This window comes from Etheostoma spectabile, chromosome 1, assembly GCF_008692095.1.
Source record: "Etheostoma spectabile isolate EspeVRDwgs_2016 chromosome 1, UIUC_Espe_1.0, whole genome shotgun sequence".
In the NCBI taxonomy this organism is placed as follows: domain Eukaryota; kingdom Metazoa; phylum Chordata; class Actinopteri; order Perciformes; family Percidae; genus Etheostoma; species Etheostoma spectabile.
Genome location: NC_045733.1, coordinates 10,591,724 through 10,614,554, shown reverse-complemented (window position 1 = coordinate 10,614,554; position 22,831 = coordinate 10,591,724). Strand labels below are relative to the sequence as shown.

The following is a 22,831-nucleotide window of genomic DNA, read 5'->3' as shown; positions in this document are numbered from 1 at the left end:
ATAATCCAGATGAATAGTTCTATTCCTACTAGAAATAGTTCACTAATGTGTTGTGAAAGGCTCACATATTTGATAAAAGTCACTCACTCATCATGGTAACATTAGATAACACTGCTCTGCTAAATGCTACCCAGTCACAATGCTACACAAACACCATAAGACGTCTGGTTTTGTAAGAATAAGTAGAAAGGTTACCTTGTATGATATGTGAGGTCTTAATGTCTTATGAGACAGTTGTGTCCTCCTAGATGCCACACTGGAAGCATCTGTTTAGCAAGCTGCATCTTTCGTGTCTTGACTTTCTTGTGATGTGGTCTGAAATTAAAAAAAAACTGCAAATCAATACATTGCCGTCTATATACACACCGTTTTCAGGAGATTGACTCGATATCATATGAAATGATAACGTTTCCAGTTCTGTTGTCGAAGCTAACGGGATGCTATAGCTAGCTAGCTGAGTAACGTTACAGCTTAGCGCTAGCTAGCAACCAAACTATCAGGATTCTACTCAGCTGCAGTTAGCTTTCTTGCTGAAATACAATACAAAGTAGCCTGCCAAAGTGGACAAACATGCATCGTGAACTATAGATGGAGCTACAGGGTATTTATTCGAATGGAACAGTTAGGAAAATGAAACGTTAGCCCCTTTGCCATTACAGTTATCAACACACATTCAGCCTATGCTAGCTACAGGATACGTTAGCATTGCTAATGTTACTGTTAGCGACGAAATCATACTTACAGCTTGATGTTGGGATGACCAGACAGTCGGAACAGCAACCGCAGCTTAGCAAATCCTGCTTTAAACTGTCCAAAGTTTTGAACTGTCTTTGGGGGAAAGGTTCCCTGGGATCTCCTTATAAACTGCAGCCATGCCCGTCGCGTTCTCAGTTGGACAGCTAATCGACCTAACGCTAGCTGCATTAGGAGCTGGTCTCAGGTCAGTGGCCTGTGTGTAGATGTTGGGGCTGGACCGTTCTCCTTATACGTCCATGGGCGTGACAAAGCTACAGGTTTTGAGATCCTGACGTCATCTTTTGGCTTTGTTGAGATTCGCCCGTTTTCAGCGGCAGTTTCAAAATGTGAGATATTCAGAGGAAAGGCATGTCAATGGGATTTAAAGCTTCTATGTATGTCCTATTTACCCACTGAACTGTCGGTATTCACATATGACAAGGTAAAATCGGTTTTGCATTCTATCACCCCTTTAATGCTCAATAAACCATTTTTTTTAAAATGCCGATTAATTTAACAGCTGACAAGTAATCAATGAATCTTTGCAGCTTTAAGTGTGTAACATTGCTTAGAGCACCTTTAAACGTGATAATAAACAAAGTAGAATTAAGTGCATGAAAACTGTACTTCAGACCAGCACTGAGTGAATATACTTGCCTGCATGCTAGCAGCTCACTTTTATTTCAGTTTTAATTTGCAAAAATAAACTTGCAAAACAATTTGCAAATGCTCCCTATTCCAGCAGGTGGTCGGCCTACCTGGGTCTTTTTAGATTTAAACCACATCTAGATCTATGCATGTGCCTACACCTCCTTTTCTCAGTATAGATAAATGTGAGTGATCACCTGAGCCGCCGCTAGGGGGCGGGCGACAGGAAGTAGAACAGGATATACATATTTACTCCGCCGAAGAAGAAGCCAGAAAAAAACAATCACAAACCGACCCGCCAGTCTGTTCTTTCCCCTGCACGTGTTGGATTAAGGTTTTTCTCTTCGTTTGGACCGAAAGGACACCATGCCTGTTATTTGTGCGGCAACAGGATGCAACAATAAGTTTGTCAAAGGGTCGGAAATCCGATTCTACAGGTAGAGCTCTGTGCTATGTTGTTACCGGTTGAGCGAAAGCGCCATTTCACGTTAGCTTCAACCTTAAGTTTGAAACGTTTACTTTAATTACTGACATATCCTCCTAAAGTGGGTAAAACCATACGTACCGATTTAATTTAATTTGAACTTGCATATCGTACAATTACCTCGAAATGCATCTTTTCTGGTAAAGTTAACGGTACTAGTAACGTGCTATTTAGCTTGAAAACTTAGTTAGCTAACATTGAGCTAGCGTAATCTATTTTTATAAACTAGCTACAAACATTTGCTTTTTTAAATGTAATAATAGTACAATAACATTTCCCAGGTCTGTTTACTGCTGTATTTTAACGTTATTACCACGTAGACTTGTCCTAAACTGACGTGGAAGTCGAACTGTATCTTGTCACGTTAAGCTTTTTTATTTAGTTAACCTTTATTTAACCAAGTTAGTCTCATTGAGATATACTAATCTATTTTTCAAAAGAGACCTGGCCAAAATAGCCAAACACATTAGTTCCGTAGCAAAAATGTTCAATCACAAAAGAGACAAAGACAACTCGCGTGCATTACAATTAAATAAAAGTGCCATTAATTGAAACATTTGCACGTGTGAATGGACTCAATGGGTTCTATGGTTTTAACATTACCTTCTAAAGTCATTTAAGGAAATTAGACACTAGTTTGAGTGTTTTCTCTATGTCATCCCATGTAGAAGGGGCAAACATGAAAGCCTTTTTGAACAACGCTATCCATGCTTGAGGTACATTCAATGAAAAAGTGTTCTGGGACTGTCAAGCATAAGTACTGTTGAAAAGAGAGAATATCGGATATGTAACATGGGAGCCTGCCTAGAAGGTCCTTTTATATATAAAGATATAAAGTTGAGTAAACTGCCAGAGAGGGTATGTTCACCGCTGGGTAAAATGTACAGTGTTTAGTGAGGTGTCTGCAATTTGAAATACGTAAACCTTAAAATAATAATAACAAAACATAAAATATCAAAGACAGTTTGGTTTGACAATAAAAAAAGATGTCTGACTGATGACAGTGTAGTGTAAGCTGAAATAAAATAATGCTAGGCAATAAGAATCAACTCAGAAACCTAGCTAAATGAACATTAAAAGATACCCACAACATTGTGCTAACTAAGACTACTGGCAAAGCTTTTGGAAGTACACAAAAGGTAACTCGGTAACTGAATGGTTGCTGATGACATGATGTCTTGATAAAATGTTACTGCATCAAAGTCTTTGCACCGGTGGCTGCTTTCCAACATACAGAAAATACTACACATTTTAATTACATTACGTGGTGTTGCGAGATAATGTACAGCGTTTAACACCAGACCCGCCGGGCTCTTTAGAGGCGTACGTCCAAGATATTCCGTATCCTTTTGTTTGTGCCGATGGGCCAATTATGTGCCATCAGCCTCCACTTAGTCTGAGGCTGTGTCCAAGTTTCCCTCTATACAGCACATTTCCATCTCTTTAGTGCAGCAAGGACAAGATCAATATCCAGCCCCCACAAACAACACACAGCCAGATAGCTTATCTAACAACTTGAAACTATCACGGTAGCAGTGTAAAATAGGATAGTTTTATATGCTTTCTTTTTTAGAAATCCATATTTTCTTGCTGTCACCTGATGCAGTCCATGGCTAAGCAAAAGTACTGTAGCCTATGGAACAACTGAGCGGAGGTCTTTTTTGGTATATACCTAACTGCATTTTGCAAATGAAATATTTAGTGTGTATGTAATTGTATGTGGATCTTGCAATAGTGAAGCTTTCTGATGCTGTTTTGCAGAAGCTCATAATCTGCATCATGAAACAGTTTCCCTTTCTGAAAAATAAAACAATTTTGGCCTTTTCATTTTGGGCGAATGATGGTAAATACAATCACAAATCATGCCAAAACAAAACCTCTAAGGTTTCTGTGAGCCACTTTCACAATCAAATTGTTTGCACCACGCACAGTTGGGATTATGAGTGCATGCGAGTGAGCAAATTAGTTTCTGTGTCCCCTTCATTGCCTTGGTGCGCTTATACGTCAACTATGCAAATGCATCGATTTGCCTGCCAGAGGACAGCACTAACATTAATTGTTGATACATCTGGCAACTCCCTCTCTTCATGAAAAAACAACTGTTTGGTTTTCTAAATGTTTTATCATTATGGCAATATAGGCATGTGCAGTTTCAGAATAGGCACCTAGGGAAAGTCAGGGCAAGTGGGTAATATATACACAATGTAGGAATAAGTCCAATTTTGGAACCACAATGGTAAATCATTGCTATTGCGAGCCTAGTGTTTAGATGTGTTTGTTATTATCCACTTTAATGATACACAGTTTATGGATTCAAATGTTGAAGTCATGCCGCCTAGTTTGAAAACATCTATTCTCTCTTCTTTGTATTAGGTTCCCACTCAGCAAACCTCAGCTTGCCAGCAAATGGGTACAAAGCCTGGGGATGAAAAACTTCATCCCAACCGCCAACACCTGCCTCTGCTCAGAGCATTTCAGGACCGACTGCTTCAGGGACTACAATGGCAAACAGTTTCTGAGGGAGGATGCAGTGCCCACCATATTCACCCAGGGGCAGGATTCCTCAAAGGTATTCTAGAAACTATTTTTCTGTAACAGTTTGGGTTCAGTCTGAACAACTCACGCTGTTGTATTTTATATGAAGTGACTAACTGTGTGGTGACATTCTACAGATTGAACTGCGTAAAAGAGGGGTGGTACCAAAGGAGACAAATGTTGCAAATCAAATGGGAACACAAGCAGAAAGAGACCGTGCGAAAGAGGGCGCCAGTCTACGCAGAGAAAAACGAGGAGGAATGAGGGTGAGTTTTCTCTTTCTGTTGTCTGTACTGTGGGTAGCAGGTCTGGAGTTAGGTTCCACAGGGGGAGGGCCACTTGGCATGCAATGGCATTTCATTCAATATTAAATAAATAGGGGTATGAAATAAACCCTGAAATAAATGAGGCAATACATGTTTTCAAATGAGTTAGCATAGATACATAAATAAAATGGTTTATAATTAATAAATTATGTTTTTCAAAGGACTACTTGTATTTATTTTACTTTGTTTCCATTTCTCATATTAAAATGAATGGGGAGTGGTTATCTTACAGATTCATACCAGACCATAGTGTTAAAATTCCAGTTATGAATGTGAATGGAACAAATATTTGAGGCTGTGTTGTTCAATAAAAAAAAAGTCAAATATTACCATAACTATTTTGCATTCATATTTCACATACAGTACCTGTTAACAAGGGGAGAATGGTCAAATTATTTTCTCTCTGTGCAACGTGCTGTAGCGCCATCAAATTAGACCAGGCTCAGTTTGAGCGGAGCAGAGAGCTGCGTCTCTCCGCTCTGGTCTCAATTTATCAGCCACTCCCGACTCACTTCCACCCCATCGCGTTTTGCTGCGACCACCTCCTTGTTCAGAAATAGTGGCTGGTTTCAGCAGTCAGTCTGGTTCTCTCGTCTTCCTGGATTGGCCAACAGCACACTGAAACTAACTAGCTGTCTGGCTAGCACTTATGCTACAGACGAAAGCTAGGAACCTAGTGTGCTATGAATCAACAAAGCGGGCTAACGCCAGTTAGCTGAATGAATCAAACCTGCATGGTGATATACTAATGGTATAAGAAGGGCCAAACCATGACTCTTCTTGAATCACAGTCCCCACTGGCATTTCATCAACTATTACACCACACAACAGGGGTTGTGAGGCGCATTCCTAACCGGGCACCACAAGCAGACGCTGGGGACATATACTATATACCATATTTTTAATAAGATTGGGTTATTAGGTTAAACTATGTTAGGTGTTGTCTATCTACAAGCCAGCCATTTGCAATTATAGCCAATATTAGTTTTTTCATCTGTTTACAGCACCGGTAGTTTTGTTGCACTGGCTATGTCAGTCTAGTATTGGTTTTGTTTTGCTGTATAGTATTTGTTTTGCTGTTGTATAGTGTTTGTTTTGCTGTTGTATAGTATTTGTTTTGCTGTTCTTAATTTATGAATTCCCTGTGCGGCGTCCTTGAGTGCTAAGAAAGGCGTCTTTAAATAAAATGTATTATTGTTATTATTATGTCAATGCGTCACGGTGCAAAATTCTTTCTTATAAAGTGCTGTACACAGCTGAGCGATAGTTTAACTTTGAAATATCATAAAATGACGTAAAAGCTGCTAAATACACGTCGGGATAAAACAGAACATTCAGAAAAATGAAAGTTTTCTATGAACACAGCACAATGGAGTGCGTTCGAAATTCACTGAGATGCTTCGTGAATCAGCCAATCAGAGTGCATTCTGAGGTGAGGGGAGAGGTGCACCTTCGAAAACAGGAGTTCTTTTTGATCGTGGATTATTTGGTTTCTGTGAATATTTCACAAAGGTCACAAAGAAGATACGGCGTACTACAGAAGAGGACTTGGATATGAAACTAGACTCATCAGAGAGCAACAGTGAGGACGCTGAATATGATACGGAAAGAGAAGACATGTTTTCTAATGGTAGTACCGACGACGCTTTAGATCTGTAAGTATATAGAATGGTCTTTTACTTTATTATATCAATGTTTGCCTTCTGCCTATCAAATTGCTCCCTGGGACCATTAAACTGTATTGAATTGAAATCAAATAAATTAAAGAAGCTGTCTTTTATTCACGACTTTATTTGATAGGTAACATAATTTCAATACTTATCCCAATTTGAGCAGGTGAACAATGATACAAACATACTATTGTAGTTGTACCAGTCTTGGAATTTATTTATTTATTTGTATTTACCCTTGATTCGCATTAGTTTGATTTTCTCTTTATATATATTTACTATGACGTCATATATAAAAGTTGCTTTTGTGCATGTAATATTTAACTAATAACATAGTGTCTACCAAGCTAAAGAAATTGCTTTGTATTTAGATTACCCTTTTGATTTGATATAATAAATTGGGAATGACGCTGTGTTTTGTAGATCATATGAAGATAGTGATTCGGAGTGGGAGTCCGGCACTAAAGAAGGGAGCCAGCCAGCCCCCTCCCCTGCTGAACCTGGTAGGCAGAAGCGGCGGCGCTCCTCTTCCTCAGCCAGTAGCCCCGCCTCCCGTGACTTGGATATGGAACTAACCTCAGCAGAGACTGGCAGTGAGGACAGTGAATATGATTCGGAAGAAATATTTACCAATGGCTGTGACAACATTTCAGATGGGTGAGTATTTAGAGTGATCTTTTACATTTTATTGAGATTTGTATAGCCACGTTTTCACGTCTTCACAGCATAAATAAAGGGTTACACTTTACTTGAAGGTATCAACACAAGAGTGACACAACACTGTCACAAACACATGACACTGGGAATGTAAAAAAGTACAAATACTTCGTTACTGTACTTAAGTACCTTTTTCACACATCTGCATTTTTCCTTTTTGTTACTTTTGCAGAAATTCTCTATACTTTCTACTCCAGTACATTTCTACAACGTTCCGTTATATTTTCTGGTCCCCCCCCCCCTACAACAACATCTTCCTGACCACCGTCACACGTTTGTCTCCCCAGTGAAGTTTGGTTGCCATAGATATATATGGGTTGCTACCAAAGATTCTGGAATGCTAATCTTTGACCCAATCAGAGCCCTACAAGGCTCTGGACCAAAACAGGTATGATCCTTTTAACCAAAGATTCTACAGCCCGGCCCCTTCCGCTTTTCCAACGGAAATTACAGGAGCAAAAAAACACCTGGTTTTGCTAATGATATTTAACTCTGCAGATCACCATGATAGATAAAACCAAATTGTAAGTCAGAATGTAAACTGGGCCACAGATGGTAAGCACATATTACATTAACCTAAAACCAGACATGGGGGACTCAAGCCACATGACTTGACTCGAGTTAGACTTAAGACTTGCTTGATAAACGTTTATAAAAGACTTGACCTTGACTTGAAATTACTTTGTTTATTTCTGATATTGAGGAGGAGTTAACTTTACGATTTTAGAAAATCCATATACAGATGAGAAAATCTGATTAGGTGATCTGATTGGGTGCTGTCACATGCACGGCCGGGAACCCATTGATAAGATTAACAAGTGACGCTGAACACCTGCGGTAAACGAGACTGGCTACGGCTAGTAACGTAATGTAATGGATCCCTCTGCACTAAAAATAATAAAGTTTGGCTTTGGATTACACATCTGACAAGGGTTGCAGTGCAATTTTTTTCCCACACAACAACCACCACCACGTATTTCAGCAACGGCAATGATCTCTCTCTCCTTCTCTCTCTCTCTCCTCTCTCTCCTCTCTTCTCTCTCTCTCTCCTCTCTCTCTCTCTCCTCTCTCTCTCTCTCTCTCTCTCTCTCTCTCTTCTCCTTCTGAAACAAGTTCCTATCCCATAAGTTACAAAAGTAGTAACAACGGGTTATAATGTTTATAACATGTTCATGACAGTGTCATGTTACTCTTATGTAGATAACTTCAAGTAAAGTGTTTCTCAATAAAGTGTTGGGCATTGTATTGAATTAAATCAGCTACAGCTGAGACGGAATGGATTTTTTTCATACTACCGTTGAAAAGCAAGTAATTCCTGCGGTAGTGCGCTCTGCCGCAACCCCCTTACGAGAGTAGTGTAAGTTAGAGCAAGAATGGCAGGGTGCCTTAAATGAGTGACGCCAGTGCCGAAGGGTACAAACAAAGGGAAATGTCTCCGTTTGTCAAAATAACCATGTACGTGTAAACAGGGTCCCAGTTCACCCATCAAGCACATTAACTTTGATGCTGCGTGCATTGTTGTGGACACATGCAACCACTTTCCTGGAGCTGCTTGTGCGTCCGCAGCTGTCTAGACACAGCATATGTCTGAGGTGACCCAGTCTCCACTGCATCCGCCTGTGAGGTGGTCAGTTGTGAGCCTGCCTGGCGTACTCTTTGTAGGATGGCAGATTTAACCCGCCAGGCCTCATCCATGAGAGAGAGAGAACCTTTTATTGTCATTACACAAGTGCAAAATGAAACTTCATCTGTCTTTCTTCTCGGAGGTGATCATTTACTATGACGTCACTTTTGTGCATGCAATATTTCACTGGAAAAAGGATTTTATTCTGTATTGAGTACATTACACTTTTGAGATAATACATTGTGAATGACCGATTGGGGATATTTTGCTAACAACTGTGCGTTACACTGTTTTTTTGTAGCTCATATGAAGATAGTGGTTCGGATGGGGAGCCCGACACTCGACCGGACAAGCACCCAACTACCTCCCCCGCTGACCCTTTAACTACCCTCAGTGGATTGGTGGAGGCTGCTTCCAGCACACCCACCGCTGGACATTCAGGTTCCCGTGCTGCCAGAGGTGCTTGGGGTAGAAGAGGAAGGACACCTAGAGCCTCTGGTTCTCCTCCTGGCCCCCACACAGCAAACCAGCAGTGGCATTCCTTGGGTGCCCCGGATGTTTTACCTGTTCCACTGGTCTTCATGCCAGTAAGACCACCTGGACCGCAGCAGGGCACCAGAGTTGCTCACAGTCCACTGCAATTCTTTCAACTTTTTTTTACAGAGGCTGTGCTCAAGACGTTATTGGCAAACACCAATGCATATGGTGCAAAGCAACAAGACGGGAAAAAAGGAGCATGGCACGACATCACCATCAAAGACATGTTCTCCTTCATTGCTGTAGTGATTTACATGGGCTTGTTAAGGTGTTCTGCGCTGGGTGACTACTGGAAAAGATCCCGACTCTTCTCTCTCCCATTCCCCTCCTCTGTCATTTCAGGGCATAAATTCTTCATCATCTACAGGGCTCTGCACTTAAGTGACATCAAAGCTGATGAGGAGAATGATGCAAAGAAGGGGACGCCAGAATACGACCATCTTGGCAAGATAAAGCCCCTGTACGACGACATTGTCAAAGCATGCAAGTCACACTTCCAACCCGATCAACAGATTTCAATTAATGAACGAACAATAGCATCAAAAATGAGGCTATCTTTCAAGCAGCATGCAACATGGAACAAGCAGGGGTACAAGCTGTTTGTATTAGCTGATTCTAATTGTAGCTACATATGGAACTTTTTTGTGCATGAGGGCAAGTCTTCTGGCTCTGGGAAGAAACTGAGTTATAAGTCGATGATGTCCCTCATGGACTTCAAATGTCTGGGCACAGGTTATCATCTCTATGTTGATAAATTCTACACCAGTTCTCAACTTTTCAAGAATCTGTTGAAAAAGGGGATTGGTGCATGTGGCGTTAGTGCAAACAGAGTTGGGTTTCCTCACAAATTCCCCAGGGGTATTCCTCGGGGCACCCTACAGTGGATCAGGGACAGCGAAGTGCTTTTTGTGAAGTGGATGGACAACCAAGAGGTCGTCATGTGTTCTACCATTCACAAGGCCTACAATGGTGATGTGGTCAGGAGGAGAGTTTGGAAAGCTGGGACATTGGTGCAGACTGGTGTCCCTATTCCAGTAGCTGTCAAAGACTATAAGCAGCACATGTGGAAGGTTTGCCGGTCTAACGCTCACACTGGGTATTACAATGTCATCGACAAGACCAAGAAGTGGTACCAGACTTTTTTCTTCCACATTCTGGACATTGCTGTGGTGAATGCCCACATTATTTATCAACAATGCAACAGGGATCCTACTATGACACAGAAGGAATTCCAGCAGGCCCTTGTTGAGGAGCTTGCAGACCTAGGCTCTAAGTCAAAGTCTCGAGCTTTAAAGAAGAAATTCCCTTTCCCCTCCTACCAAACCGGTTCGCACAAGCTACACTACTTTCCAGAGGGACTTGATGTGCCTAGACGGGCTGCAAGCACCACGGGCAGAAGGAACTGCGTGCTCTGCCATCAGAAAACACCAGTTGGCTGCGTGTCATGTAATGTGCCCTTGTGCTTTGTGGCACAGAGGGACTGTTTCAATACCTGGCACACACGGAATGGACTGTAGACAATGGCCGCTGATCAGAACACTAGGACTGCCTTGGGTCTATGACAAAGTGTGTGTGTGTGTGGTATATAGGATATATAGTATAGGCGGTGATGTTGAGAGGTTCAATACAGTGAGTCCCCAATAAAGCTGTTTTTTATTGACAAATTGTTGTTCAACTCATGTTATATGGTTATATAGTGAGGGGAAACAAGTATTCGACCCCCTCTCAGTCAGAAAGATGTCTGGCTCCCAGGTGTCTTTTATACAGGTTAAAACTCTTAAAGCCTGTTACCTGTATAAAAGACACCTGTCCACAGAAGCAATTAATCATATTCCAAATTTTCCACAATGGCCAAGACCAAAGAGCTCTCCAAGGATGTCAGGGACAAGATTGTAGACCTACACATGTCTGGAATGGGCTACATGACCATTGCCAAGCAGCTTGGTGAGGACAACTTCACTGCATCAAGGGACGATGGACGGGGGCATGTACTGTCACATCTTGGGTGAGATCCTCCTTCCCTCAGCCAGGGCATTGATTATGGGTTGTGGATGGGTATTCCAGCATGACAATGACCCAAACACACGGCCAAGGCAACAAAGGAATGGCTCAAGAAGAAGCACATTAAGGTCCTGGAGTGGCCCAGCCAGTCTCCAGACCTTAATCCCAAAGTCAGAGTTGCCAAACGTCAACCTCAAAACCTTAATGACTTGTAGAAGATCTGCAAAAAAGAGTGGGACAAAATCCGTCTTGAGATTTGTGCAAATCTCTGCGATTGCCAACAAGTACTAAGTCATGTTTTGCAGAGGGGTCAAATACATATTTCCCTCATTAAAATGCAAATCAATTTAGAAAATTTTTGACATGTTTTTCTGGATTTTTTTGTTATTCTGTCTCTTACTGTTTAAATAAATCCACCATTAAAATTAAAGACTGACATTTCTTTGTCAGTGGGCAAATACTTTTTTTTCCTCACTATAATTCTGGTTACATTCAATCAGCGGCCATGTGAGTTTATTTACTAATAACAAGTTGGTTCTTTGTCAATACTCTAACTGGTTCTTTTTCATTACTAATGAATGTTTTTATTTCTTTAATTATTCAAAAAAAAACATTTTAGAACAGGGTTAGCATTTATTTAGGATTTATTTTATATTTTAAATATAACTAAATATTTCTAGAGCAGCAACAGCAAAGTTTACAACAGCCAAGTAACTGAATAGACTTAATCATTTATTAGAAATGAATCTAAAAGATCAGTCAATGGTGGATATTCACAGGTTCAGAGCACTAAACCCCAATTGTCACTTTTCTTCTTATGATTAACTTTTGCCAACGCCTAAACCAATGGGGGATAATTTACCAAAGCATAAAATGTTCTTATTTATTTTGTCACAGGGGGGACGAGGAGGCCGTGGAGGAAAACAACCTTCTGACAGGTGAGACTGTGTGTGTTTCTTTCTTCTTACGGTAGCTCTACTGAATTATGTTACACATATTTCTTTAAGATATTCACCTCTTTATCTCTGATATTGAAAGAAGTGAGTGAGTGTCCTTGGAAACACTGAGCTCTTTTCATCATGTAGCCCTTCCCCAGATAAGCCTGATGCTTGTTCACTCAAAAAAATGTGAATCAATTTGCACTGTGGCCATCACCAGACGTTCTTGTGAAACAGAAAGATACACCCCAAAAAAAAGGCTTGGTTGGTTGGTGGACCATACCTTATGTATCTGTGCTCACGATGTCATTTGTGATGTTTCTCTTGTCTGACACACATAAGAGACCAAACGCAGACGGCATATGTGAGATATTTTCACCTCGTGTACAATACGTAACGATAGCAGGAAACCTGGTCTAACCTGAACATCACTTAAGGTTTTGATGTCATTATCTAAAAAAACCCGCCAACATTTACCATTTAGAGATCCATTGTTGAAGAGGCGCATGTAAACATTTCCCACCCACAGAAGCTTAAATGTTCTCTTCATACATCTAGGGCCAGACAGAGCCAAAGCCGTGTATGAACATCGGCTTTATTTCAGCGCAGACACAGAACAACGGCCAGTGGACCGCAATGACATAGTCGCAATATTTGACCAAAAGTGTGTTGGATTAGAGTCGGACTCCTTCTTTTAATTGAACAGAATAAAATGCAGCACTGTGAGTAGAAGGCAGCTGTATTCAGCTTTAATTCACATAGGTAACAATGGATTCAGAAAAAAGTAGCCAAAAAATAAAATAGAAACCTTAAAACCCCTCCTGCAACACAATCTACTCATCTCTGTTCATCCATGATCTCGGCATCTTCCAAAAAGTCATATCTTTTCCCAAATTATAAATAAACACAAAGCTTCTACTTGTAGCTAGTGCAGTAAGGTGGTGTCTACTAAATAACAGCTATCTGTTAAACGAATTGTAAAATAAGATACCATGGGCAGGTAGTCTTTATTTTTGACGTTCCACTTCCAGGATTGCTTCGTTGCAGACGGAAATTTGTCTGTCAAGACAAAAAAACTAGAAGTTTGTGAATATTTGCCACATGTAAGGAATTATTTTTTAGAGTAGGATACAAATAAAACAGAGACAGTAATGAAAGAAAACCCACTGACTGGAAAATGTTTCAAGACAAGTGGATCAGTAACGGCAGTCCTTCATCTTGTGCCTCCAGGCAGGCCGTGGGAGCCAAGAGCAGAGTGTACGACAGCAAAGGCCGCCTGCTCTCCAACAACAAGGACATGTGTGACTGTCTGGACGTGGATTGCATGGGCTGCTTCTACCCCTGCCCTGACTGCGGCTCACGCAAGTGTGGCGTCGAGTGCCGCTGCGACAGGAAGTGGCTTTACGAGCAGGTGGAGGTGGAGGGTGGTGAGATCATCCGGAACAAGTTTGCTATTTAGTTAGCAACGACTCTTCAGGGGACTTCGAGGAATAAACACTTGCCCTCTCTCTGAATTCGGTTGCCAGTCAGGGCGCTAAACCAATTTAAAACTGATGGGGTTTTTTTAAGGATTCTTCCACAATGGTCACTGCTATTTATCTGCGTGTGTTGGATGTGCTTGTTGTTGCACCTAAAATCATTGGCCCAGTTCCCCTTTAAAGCTTTTTTTTGTGGGTTTTCCAGTTGAGGATTTATCCTGCCATTCTTTTCTAAATGGCTGCAGTGTAACATCTGCAGAGGTGGGAATCACTTAACCTGATTGTTTAATGTAACTGTCTTAGGTAAAATTCCACTTTGTCCCAGTGAGTTGCTGAATTATGTCTCGTTTAATAATTCATTTCTGTTCTACTTGGATTATTAAAGAAGTGAAAAATAATGTGAAATCGTAATACACCTGAAATATGCAACTGGAATCAGGACACCCATTGAAACATCTGACATTTATGGATGAGAGAAATGTATATGTACACCTAGTATACCTGTAGTTTCAGAGAGAAAAACCTAACAATTAAGAAAATGTTTTACATTATATCAATCAGTACTTGTAAGTAACAAAAAGTTTTTGAGGCTTCATGAGCAATTGTTTTATTTGCATATTGAATAAAAAAAGTTTTAAATCTCTGATCTCTCTGTAGTGTTCAAGCTTCAAAATGCATCTGTATGTATGACGTTTCTCGTGGGAAAAAATTCCCCAAAGCTGGCAACAATTTGGTAAAACTTAAACAAACTAAAAAACAAACTGTTGACAGACCCAGGCAGAACTATAAAACAGGAATAACTATAACGCCCTAATGGGATTGCATCGATCCTGTAGGAGATTCCGGAGGGGGTTATTTAGGCCCTTGGATTTTAATGAGATTAATTACATATAAATGTAGATTTGAACATTGTTTTATAATTAAGACTGTCCCAAGATTTTTACCCCACAGTAAATATTCATAATATGAATTGCCTTTGTCAGATTGTGGTATACATGGATATTAGAAGTCTACACACCCTTGTTAAAGTTAAGGTTTTTGTGATGTACAAAAATTAGACAAAAGGTAAATCATGTCCGAACCTTTTCCACTTTTAATGTAACCTTTAATGTGAACAATTCAATTGAAAAACAAACTGAAATCTTCGAGGTTGAAAAATCAAAACGTACAATAACCTGGTTGCATAAGTGTGCTCACCCTTAAACTAATATTTAGTTGAAGCACCTTTTGATTTTATTACAGCACTCAGTCTTTTTGGGTAGGAGTCTATTAGCATGGTACATCTTGAGTGCCAATATTTGCCCACTCTTCTGTGCAAAAGTGCTTCAAATCTGTGTTATTGTGCACAGCCGTCTCAAGACCACCCCACAGATGTTCACTGGATTCAGGTCTGGGCTCTGGCTGGGCCATTCCAAAACATGAATCTTCTTTTGGTGAAGCCATGCTTTTGTGGATTTGGATGTGTGCTTTGGGTTGTTGTCATGCTGAAAGGTGACCTTCCTCTTCATCGTTCTAATGGAAGCCAGAAGGTTTTGTGCCAAAATTGCCTAGTATTTGGAATTCATAATTCCCACCACCCTGACTAAGGCTAGCTGAAGAAAACAGCCCCAAAGCATGATGCTGCCCCCACCATGCTTCACTGTGGGCATGGTGTTTTTTGGGTGATGTGCAGTTGTTTTTGCGCCAAACATATCTTTTGGAATTGTAGCCAAAAAGATCAACCTTGGTTCCATCAGACCATAACACATTTTCCCACATGCTTTTGGGAGCCTTGGTGTTTGTGTTTGCCAACTCCAGCCGGACTTGGATGTTTTTCTTTGTAAGTAAAGGCTTCTGTCTTGCCAGTCTACCCCACAGCCCATTCATATGAAGAATACGGGAGATTGTTGTCACATGTAGCACACAGCCAGCACAGTACTAGAAAAACTGCAGCTCCTTTAATGTTTCTGGTCAGCCTCCCTGAGCAGTTTTCTTCTCGTCTTTTCATCAATTTGGGAGGGACGTCCAGTTGTTGCTAATGTCTCTGTTGTGCCAGATTTTCTCCACTTGATGACTGTCTTCACTGTGTTCCATGGTATATTTTAATTCTTTGGAAATTCTTTTGTACCCTTCTCCTGACTGATATCTTTCAACAGTGAGATCCCTCTGATGGTTTGGAAGCTCTCTGCGGACCATGGCTTTTGCTCCGAGATGCAACTAGGAAAATGTCAGGAAAATCCTCCTGGAACAGCTGAACTTTCTTTGGGATTAATCAGAGTCACTTTAAATGATGGCAGGTGTGTAATGAGTTCTATTTAACAGGAGTTTGAATGTGATTGGTTAATTCTGAACACAGCCTTCCAACCAGGTTATTGCATTGTAAGGGTTTTATTTTTTTATTTTTCAACCTTAAAGATAAAAATAAATAAAAAAATAAAGTGAGAAAAAGCGTGGCAGATAATAGCGTACCGACTTATTATAGGCTACATTTACGAACTACTGCTCTTAAATGAAAGCATTCAATGAGTCACTCGTCATTTGCAAAAAAACAAACAGTTGTAAACTTTGCATTAAAAGCGAGCAGTAGAAGTTAATATGACATGGGAAATGTATGTTTTAGCGAGAGAGAGAGAGATATTTATGCATCATATTCTAGCGTTGTAAAAGATTGATCTTCATGGTAAATTTCCTGAGTAACATTATCTTCTGCTTACTTTAAGGCAAAGAGTACAACGGTTAATCTGTGCTAATGATTAGTAGACTACTGCTTGAATGGTATGAATCGGTCTGCGATTGCCACGCTTTCTCTTTCTGGTTTCTTTTTATGGATTTTTTTTTTCTTCTTCTTTACAAATAGTGTTTTACGTTATCATACTTCCACAAGAAGCTGTGCTCACTCTGTATGAAGTATGAACAATGCGTCTTCTCTATTTCTGCATCAGTAAATCTGTGATTGATACCGTGGTCTATTTGAGAAAGCCGTGAACGTGCACTTATCCCAGCTATCTACACCTGGCTCGACATAGCTTCACCTGTTCATCCTGGCTCGGCAAACGTGCAACCGATTAAGCTGCAATGAGCGGATCACACTAAGTCAAGCTGCGCTTTTTCACTTATCCTGGATATCTTTATTCTACTCTTGTGCAACAGGCCCCTGTTCAACTTAAGGAGCTGTTGTAGAGGAGACCTGGGGCCTGTAGCAGGAAACCAGTATAAGGGATTGAGTCAGGATATTCAAGTTATCCTGGATGAATTTAGCATTAACTTGGTTGCACAAAAGCAGGTTAAATTAAACCCAGCCAAGTAACCATGGAGATTTATTCTTTGTGGCTAGCCTGGTCCAGAGCAGGCTAACAACCAGGCTAAGATTAATCCTGGAGTCTCATGTGTTAAATCAGCTGCTGTCTGATCCCAAATAAACGTGTTTAAGTTATTCCGTTGTCTTCTGAATGTGTTCTTCTTTATTTGTATTAACATGCATTACTTGTCACTATTGTTGTCACGAGTTTGATTTAAACCCTTCTATAGCAGTTGTTGAAATGGTTAGAAATGGTTGCTCTGGCACCCAGATGCGGAGTGGCAATCGGGAGAGTCTGGACTCTTCCCAGTGGGGCGGTTATTGTTTCGTAGCCGCGACGGCCAGTCTGATAATAGTTATACTTTGCAAGTTCTTAGCGACACCACTCGGCTACCTGGTGCCTGCCGGCAGACCTGTGTCTCACATCAGTGTCCACTCTCTCTGTAAAAATAGAGCAGCGCGCCGTCCATGGTCTGTGCAGCTCCAGGTTTCTAAAGGACGAGCTCCGGAGATTAAGTGGGACAATGCAGCTATATTCCCAGATGATATTAATGGCAGACTGGTCAGACACCAATACATTAATGATTTCATTATCTTGTTCCTTGTCCTTCTCTAATAAAAAATAGTTACTCCTTAATAAGTAGGCCTAATGTTTTTTATTAGGTGTTATAGCTTACCTTGGTTTGCTTTGTATGTGTAACATTCATAGATATTATCAGAATATGTTCTTTAAGAAAGCTCTTCTAATGTTAGGATCCATACCATACTGACACTGTTCTTCATTTAGCATCAGTGATGAGTTCCTTTTGTTCTTAGAGAAGCACAGGAAGATGCTTTAGTGTTGGCACATGCACAATAAACGTATATAGATGCATATTTTGTGGTGTAGTCTCATGTTTTAGTTCTTCAATCTTACTGTTACGACATACCCTGGTAGTGGGGTAGGTTGTAACAATGGCACTCCTTGCATTTGACATAAAATAATGCATTCTGTGATATAGTTGGAGAAGTTAAAAACTTTGCTATTTGTAGCAGACAAATGAGGGTACTTTGTGTCAAAATTTGAGTGCTCTGCCACAAAAATTCTGCAAGTTATCGGAGCTGAGTTAAAAAGTGTAACAACCATCCCCGGTCTCCCCTATGCCACTGAGTCAAATCAACAGAGTTGTATACCACTGAGGCAAATTACCGGATGAATTAGAAGATTCTCTCTTAAATGGGGAAAAACTAACAAGCAAGTATTCAAAATGTCAGGGCTTAACCTTTAGTCTCACGATATCTGTCCAATGTTCAGTCAGGCAGCGGTGTAAGGGAAGGTAATCCCTCCTACTGTAAATGACAGAATACCCTTTGTTTATGGGTCTTATAGAAAGCATCGGTGCGATGTCATATGGAAGCCTTTTAACAAGTAAAGACATTAATGAATGTAGAGTCATCCTTTTAAAACTGTAATTCATTTTTTAGTTCCATTACGAAACTCTTTGCCCATTTATCACAGACTGGACACACAAGAAGACCCAACTAATTTACTTCCCCCAACACACTGACCAAAGGCAACATGACACAGCAGTTCATCACACGGGCTAAAGAAAGAGTAGCCGATCTGCTCAGACAGTAACGTCTCATTTATACACATCCTGCTGTCCTTGCGCTCGGCTCTAGGTCGAGTGTCATGCAGCCCGTGGTCATTTCTCTCCATATTCTCTTATTTTCAGGGAACATAAGCAGCATGAGCTGAAAAGCACAGCCCTGCCAAATCTGAACTTTGAGGATATTGTTGTCTTGTAGGGGAAATGTGGTCTGCAGTCATTTTACTATAACATCACAAAACACAGGTTTTAATGAATGTAAATTTGCTGATCTGGTTTCAATGTCACTGTCTTCATACTGCAATTACCTCAGTTTTTAAAGAGCTTCAGTGCCCCCATAATATTAAGCCTGACCCCCAAAATAGGAATATTATTCATGTGCAGTGACAAACAAAATGTAGGTTAGCACTGAATGAGTATTCTTGTGTCTATTGTTATATGTGTATCTTAAGTCATGTGTAGATACATACATATAAAGGGTTGGTGGTGTGTAACACTTGAGCCTGGTCCTCCATTTGAAATGGTCGTAGAACCGCCACTGGTCAAAGGTTTTCTATAATGAATATACTGGTGTAAAGTTTGGAATTGAATCCTTCAAGTTATTTTTTAAGGATAGACTGTATACATCGCCCATAGGTTTTTGAAGTGAAGCTCAATGAAGGCTGTCGCCATCTTGGCAGTTCCTGACTCTGCCTGCTCACAGCTAATCCAAAAATGAGCAAAGAGACAAAGCGTGGGTGGAGCTGACGTGGGCCGAATTAAGCAGGCCTTGGTTGCTAAGCTGGCTATCTGTGATAGGAGCCACCTGTCCTTTTAAAGCGGCACGTCATTAATTATGCAACGCTTTAACCCTAATACAATAAACAAGGGAGTTACATAATAATTCACCCTCTGGTACAGTTGTCATGAACAATGTTAAATTCTGCTGTTAAGTTGGGCATTTTAACATGGGGTTCTATTGGGATGGACTTACTTTTGGAGCCAGCCTCAAGTGGCCAGTCAAAGAACTGCAACTTTTGGCTTAATTTTCCCGCCCCGGAAGGATGGCGCTTGTTTTTTAGCCACATTAGAGACAGTAGCTTAGGTTCTTAAAGGTCCCACGGCATGAACATTTCACTTTTCTTTTCACATAATATGCGTTCCCCCAGCCTGCCTATGACCCCCCAGTGACTAGAAATGGTGATAGGTGTAAACCGAGCCCTGGGTATCCTGCTCTGCCTTTGAGAAAATGAAAGCTCAGATGGGCCGATCTGGAATTTTGCCCCTTATGAGGTCATAAGGAGCAAGGTTACCTCCCCTTTCTTTGCTTTGCCCGCCCAGAGAATCTGCCCCCCCTAATGAGAGAGAGACATCATGGTTTTCAAACGAGCAAAGTGGCAGATGTTATTGACAAACTATAACATCCGACTCTGACATGAAGTTGAAGTGTTTTTAGATGCACATGTGTGGGTTTGTGAGCTGCTTTTTTCTTAAACATTTCCTTGATAATCACCAGTCAAAAATAATAATAATTAATTAGAATTTGCCATTGATTTGATTGATGATAGTTAGGGGTGTGACGAGACGCTTACTCCACGAGACGAGACACATCACGAGATTGGGGTCACGAGAACGAGACGAGACGAGATTTAAAAAAAAATATTAAAGAAATCCTTTATGAAATATATGAATGGAAAATAGTTTTTTATTCAACTGAAAAATCACAAAATGCAAAACAATTTAGGTGCTGTATACTGTTTATTTAAAAAAAAATAAACAGTATAAATAAAATAAATGTGTAAATAACAGAAAAATAACACTTTAAATGCAAACAGTAAGTGTATCAATAACCAAAGTACTGCTCTCTTAAAACTACAAGTGCAAACAGAAACAAATTTTTAATTTTTTTTTTAATGTTTTCGTCGCGGGTGCAGTAGTTAGTAGAGAGCTGTGGTGGTGCTGTAAGTGTTTTTGCATAGTGCTCGTGTTAGCCGCGGTATACGGCATTTTTTTCTTACAATGTTTACATATTGTGTTCATCTTGTCTGTCACTCTTTCGCCGTTTATCATTTCCGCAGGAAAACCAAAATGTTGCCACACAAATGACTTAAAAGTGGCGGGGGGATCTCCAATAGTAATTTCACGCTCCATCACGCTGACATCACAGCGCCTCACGAGACAACTTTTCACCTCGACGAGAAATCTCGTCACGTTTTAATCTCGCGAGATCTCGTTTTACGAGATCTCGTCACACCCTTAATGATAGTCCATTATTGTCTTTTTTTCTGCCATAACTATGAATCTAACTGAGATCACAGAGATAGATTGCCAAATTCCAGTTTTAGCTTTTGAATCAATTGATTTAATTACAACAAGGCTGTAAGTGATAGAAATCTTTTCTTTGGAGGATTATTCAGCACCGGTGGAGGTTTGTGCTCTTCTAATGCCTTTTATTTGCATTTCTGGAGAGGAACTATATCACTTTCTCTGCATTGATCCTGCACTCCCTCCGCTGCCTGTGTGGCTGAGTGTTTGTATTGTATGTTGACATTGTGGTATAGTACAGGCTAAGACAGCAGGACCCTGAAGGCCAAAGTCCATCTCATGTCAGCTTGGATTCTACAAGCCGCTTAGCTAAGCTCCCCCTGCAGGGTGGATCATCGCTCCATCTAGTCTGAACTCCTTTTCCTCCACACAACAATCTGAAAACCTGTTTGTCTAAGAAATACTTCAGCTCCCTCTCTCATGTATCTTCTTCCTGAGTTTGCTGCAGTATGCTGCTGTCAGACAAATACTTTCTGTAATCTTCTCACATTTTATTTTTTACAACTTGTTTTTTTTCTGTCATTGATCACTCTGTCCCTTACGTTCTGTCATTAATCATTTCATTGATTGTCTCACTTGTTAGGGAACTTTGGCTTTGACCCTTACACTACTGGCTGGCTGAAATCTGATACACTTTACTGTGAATACAGTGTTCTCCAGTTGCACACATTTAAAAACACTCCAGATTAGACTTTACAGCAACAATGTTAAACACTCATTTCGAGAAACCATGCTAATAAGGTTGTCTTTATTCTAATTTTCTTTCTGAGACGGTACACAGGAGAAATTGGCCCATTAAAACTTCTGTTAACTTGCTATAAGGAGAACGACTCAGCCTGTGAAAACATTGAATGTTTTCTTTCGCTCTGGAGGGAGCTTCCCAAATTTAGGGTTATAAGGTAACCCTGATGATGTCTAATGAAAGATGAATTATTGTGAAGCTTTACACATATTAGGTTCTAAAAATATCTCGGCCCCTGCAGCACTGTGTTTGACCACTTTGTTAAATCTATCCTGTGTGAGTCTCTCAACTGCATGCTGAAGTACCCATTCATGACAAAAAAACAGGTTGAAATAAGCAATGTGGTACAACAATTTATGTAGTCCTTAAAAAGTTCCCAAACTGTCACAACAAGCCCAAAGTTGCCGGTGTGGTGTAATTCTTCTCTTCATTTCTTCACCATATTTTAGCTTTAATATTCCATTTTACAAGCAATACAAATGAATGGTTTATCATTTAGAGATGCCCTATCTGTTTCATTTTTCATCCTTTCTCTTCATTTAGAAAGAAAAAAAAAAAGGTGTTACATCGAGCTTTCTCCTACTTGGGTCATCACCTTTATGGCTTGCTAATACTATACAATACTGATATAAATAATCTTTTACTTTTCTCAATGAAATTCCTTCGCCGCACTAATGCTGACAACCCATTATATTGCATGTGATGCTGCCCACACTAAAGGAGATCTTGTTGGGGTAAAGCTGATACGTTGCCAAGCGACAACACTGGAGGTAGTTATTAACAGCTTCTCGTGTTCTCTGTCATTAGCAGGACACGTCGGGTTTGTCCAAGTCTCAGGATTAAGATGTTACACCAGAAATCTGGACACTCAGAAGCTGCACCTGCTTGTAGCTAAAAACAAGACTTATGGTCGGCTGTGGCTCAGTGGTAGAGCGGTTGCTCTACCACTGAGCCCCGAGCCCCGAGTTGCCCCCGGTGCTGTGCATCGGAGTGTGAATGTGTGTGAATGTTTATCTGATGAGCAGGTGGCACCTTGTACGACAGCCCCGGCCACAGTGTATGAATGTGTGTGAATGGTGAATGTTTCCTGTAGATGTAAAAGCGCTTTAAGCAGTTGTTAAGACTGGAAAAGCGCTATATAAATACAGCACATTTACATTTACATAGAAACTGTTGTATGTTAGAAGTAACAATTATAATCCGGACTACGACGGAATATTAACCGT

The 22,831-nt window shown here is 40.5% G+C and overlaps 1 protein-coding gene across 2 annotated transcripts; it reads left to right on the top strand.

Annotated features, from left to right (window-relative positions):
- The first annotated feature begins 1,606 nt into the window (after positions 1 to 1,606).
- On the top strand, positions 1,607 to 14,087 carry arl14ep (ADP-ribosylation factor-like 14 effector protein). 2 transcript variants are annotated; one of them, XM_032513291.1, is made up of 6 exons: positions 1,607 to 1,820; positions 4,241 to 4,436; positions 4,540 to 4,668; positions 6,241 to 6,383; positions 6,822 to 7,055; positions 9,041 to 10,903. In XM_032513291.1, the coding sequence occupies exons 1-6, from the start codon at positions 1,750 to 1,752 to the stop codon at positions 10,791 to 10,793; spliced, it is 2,526 nt and encodes an 841-aa protein (XP_032369182.1). In that variant the 5' UTR covers positions 1,607 to 1,749; the 3' UTR covers positions 10,794 to 10,903. The 2 variants fall into 2 exon arrangements, with proteins under 2 accessions (XP_032369182.1, XP_032369193.1); XM_032513302.1 differs by lacking the exons at positions 6,241 to 6,383; positions 6,822 to 7,055; positions 9,041 to 10,903 and adding exons at positions 12,175 to 12,215; positions 13,446 to 14,087.
- The last annotated feature ends 8,744 nt before the right edge of the window (positions 14,088 to 22,831 follow it).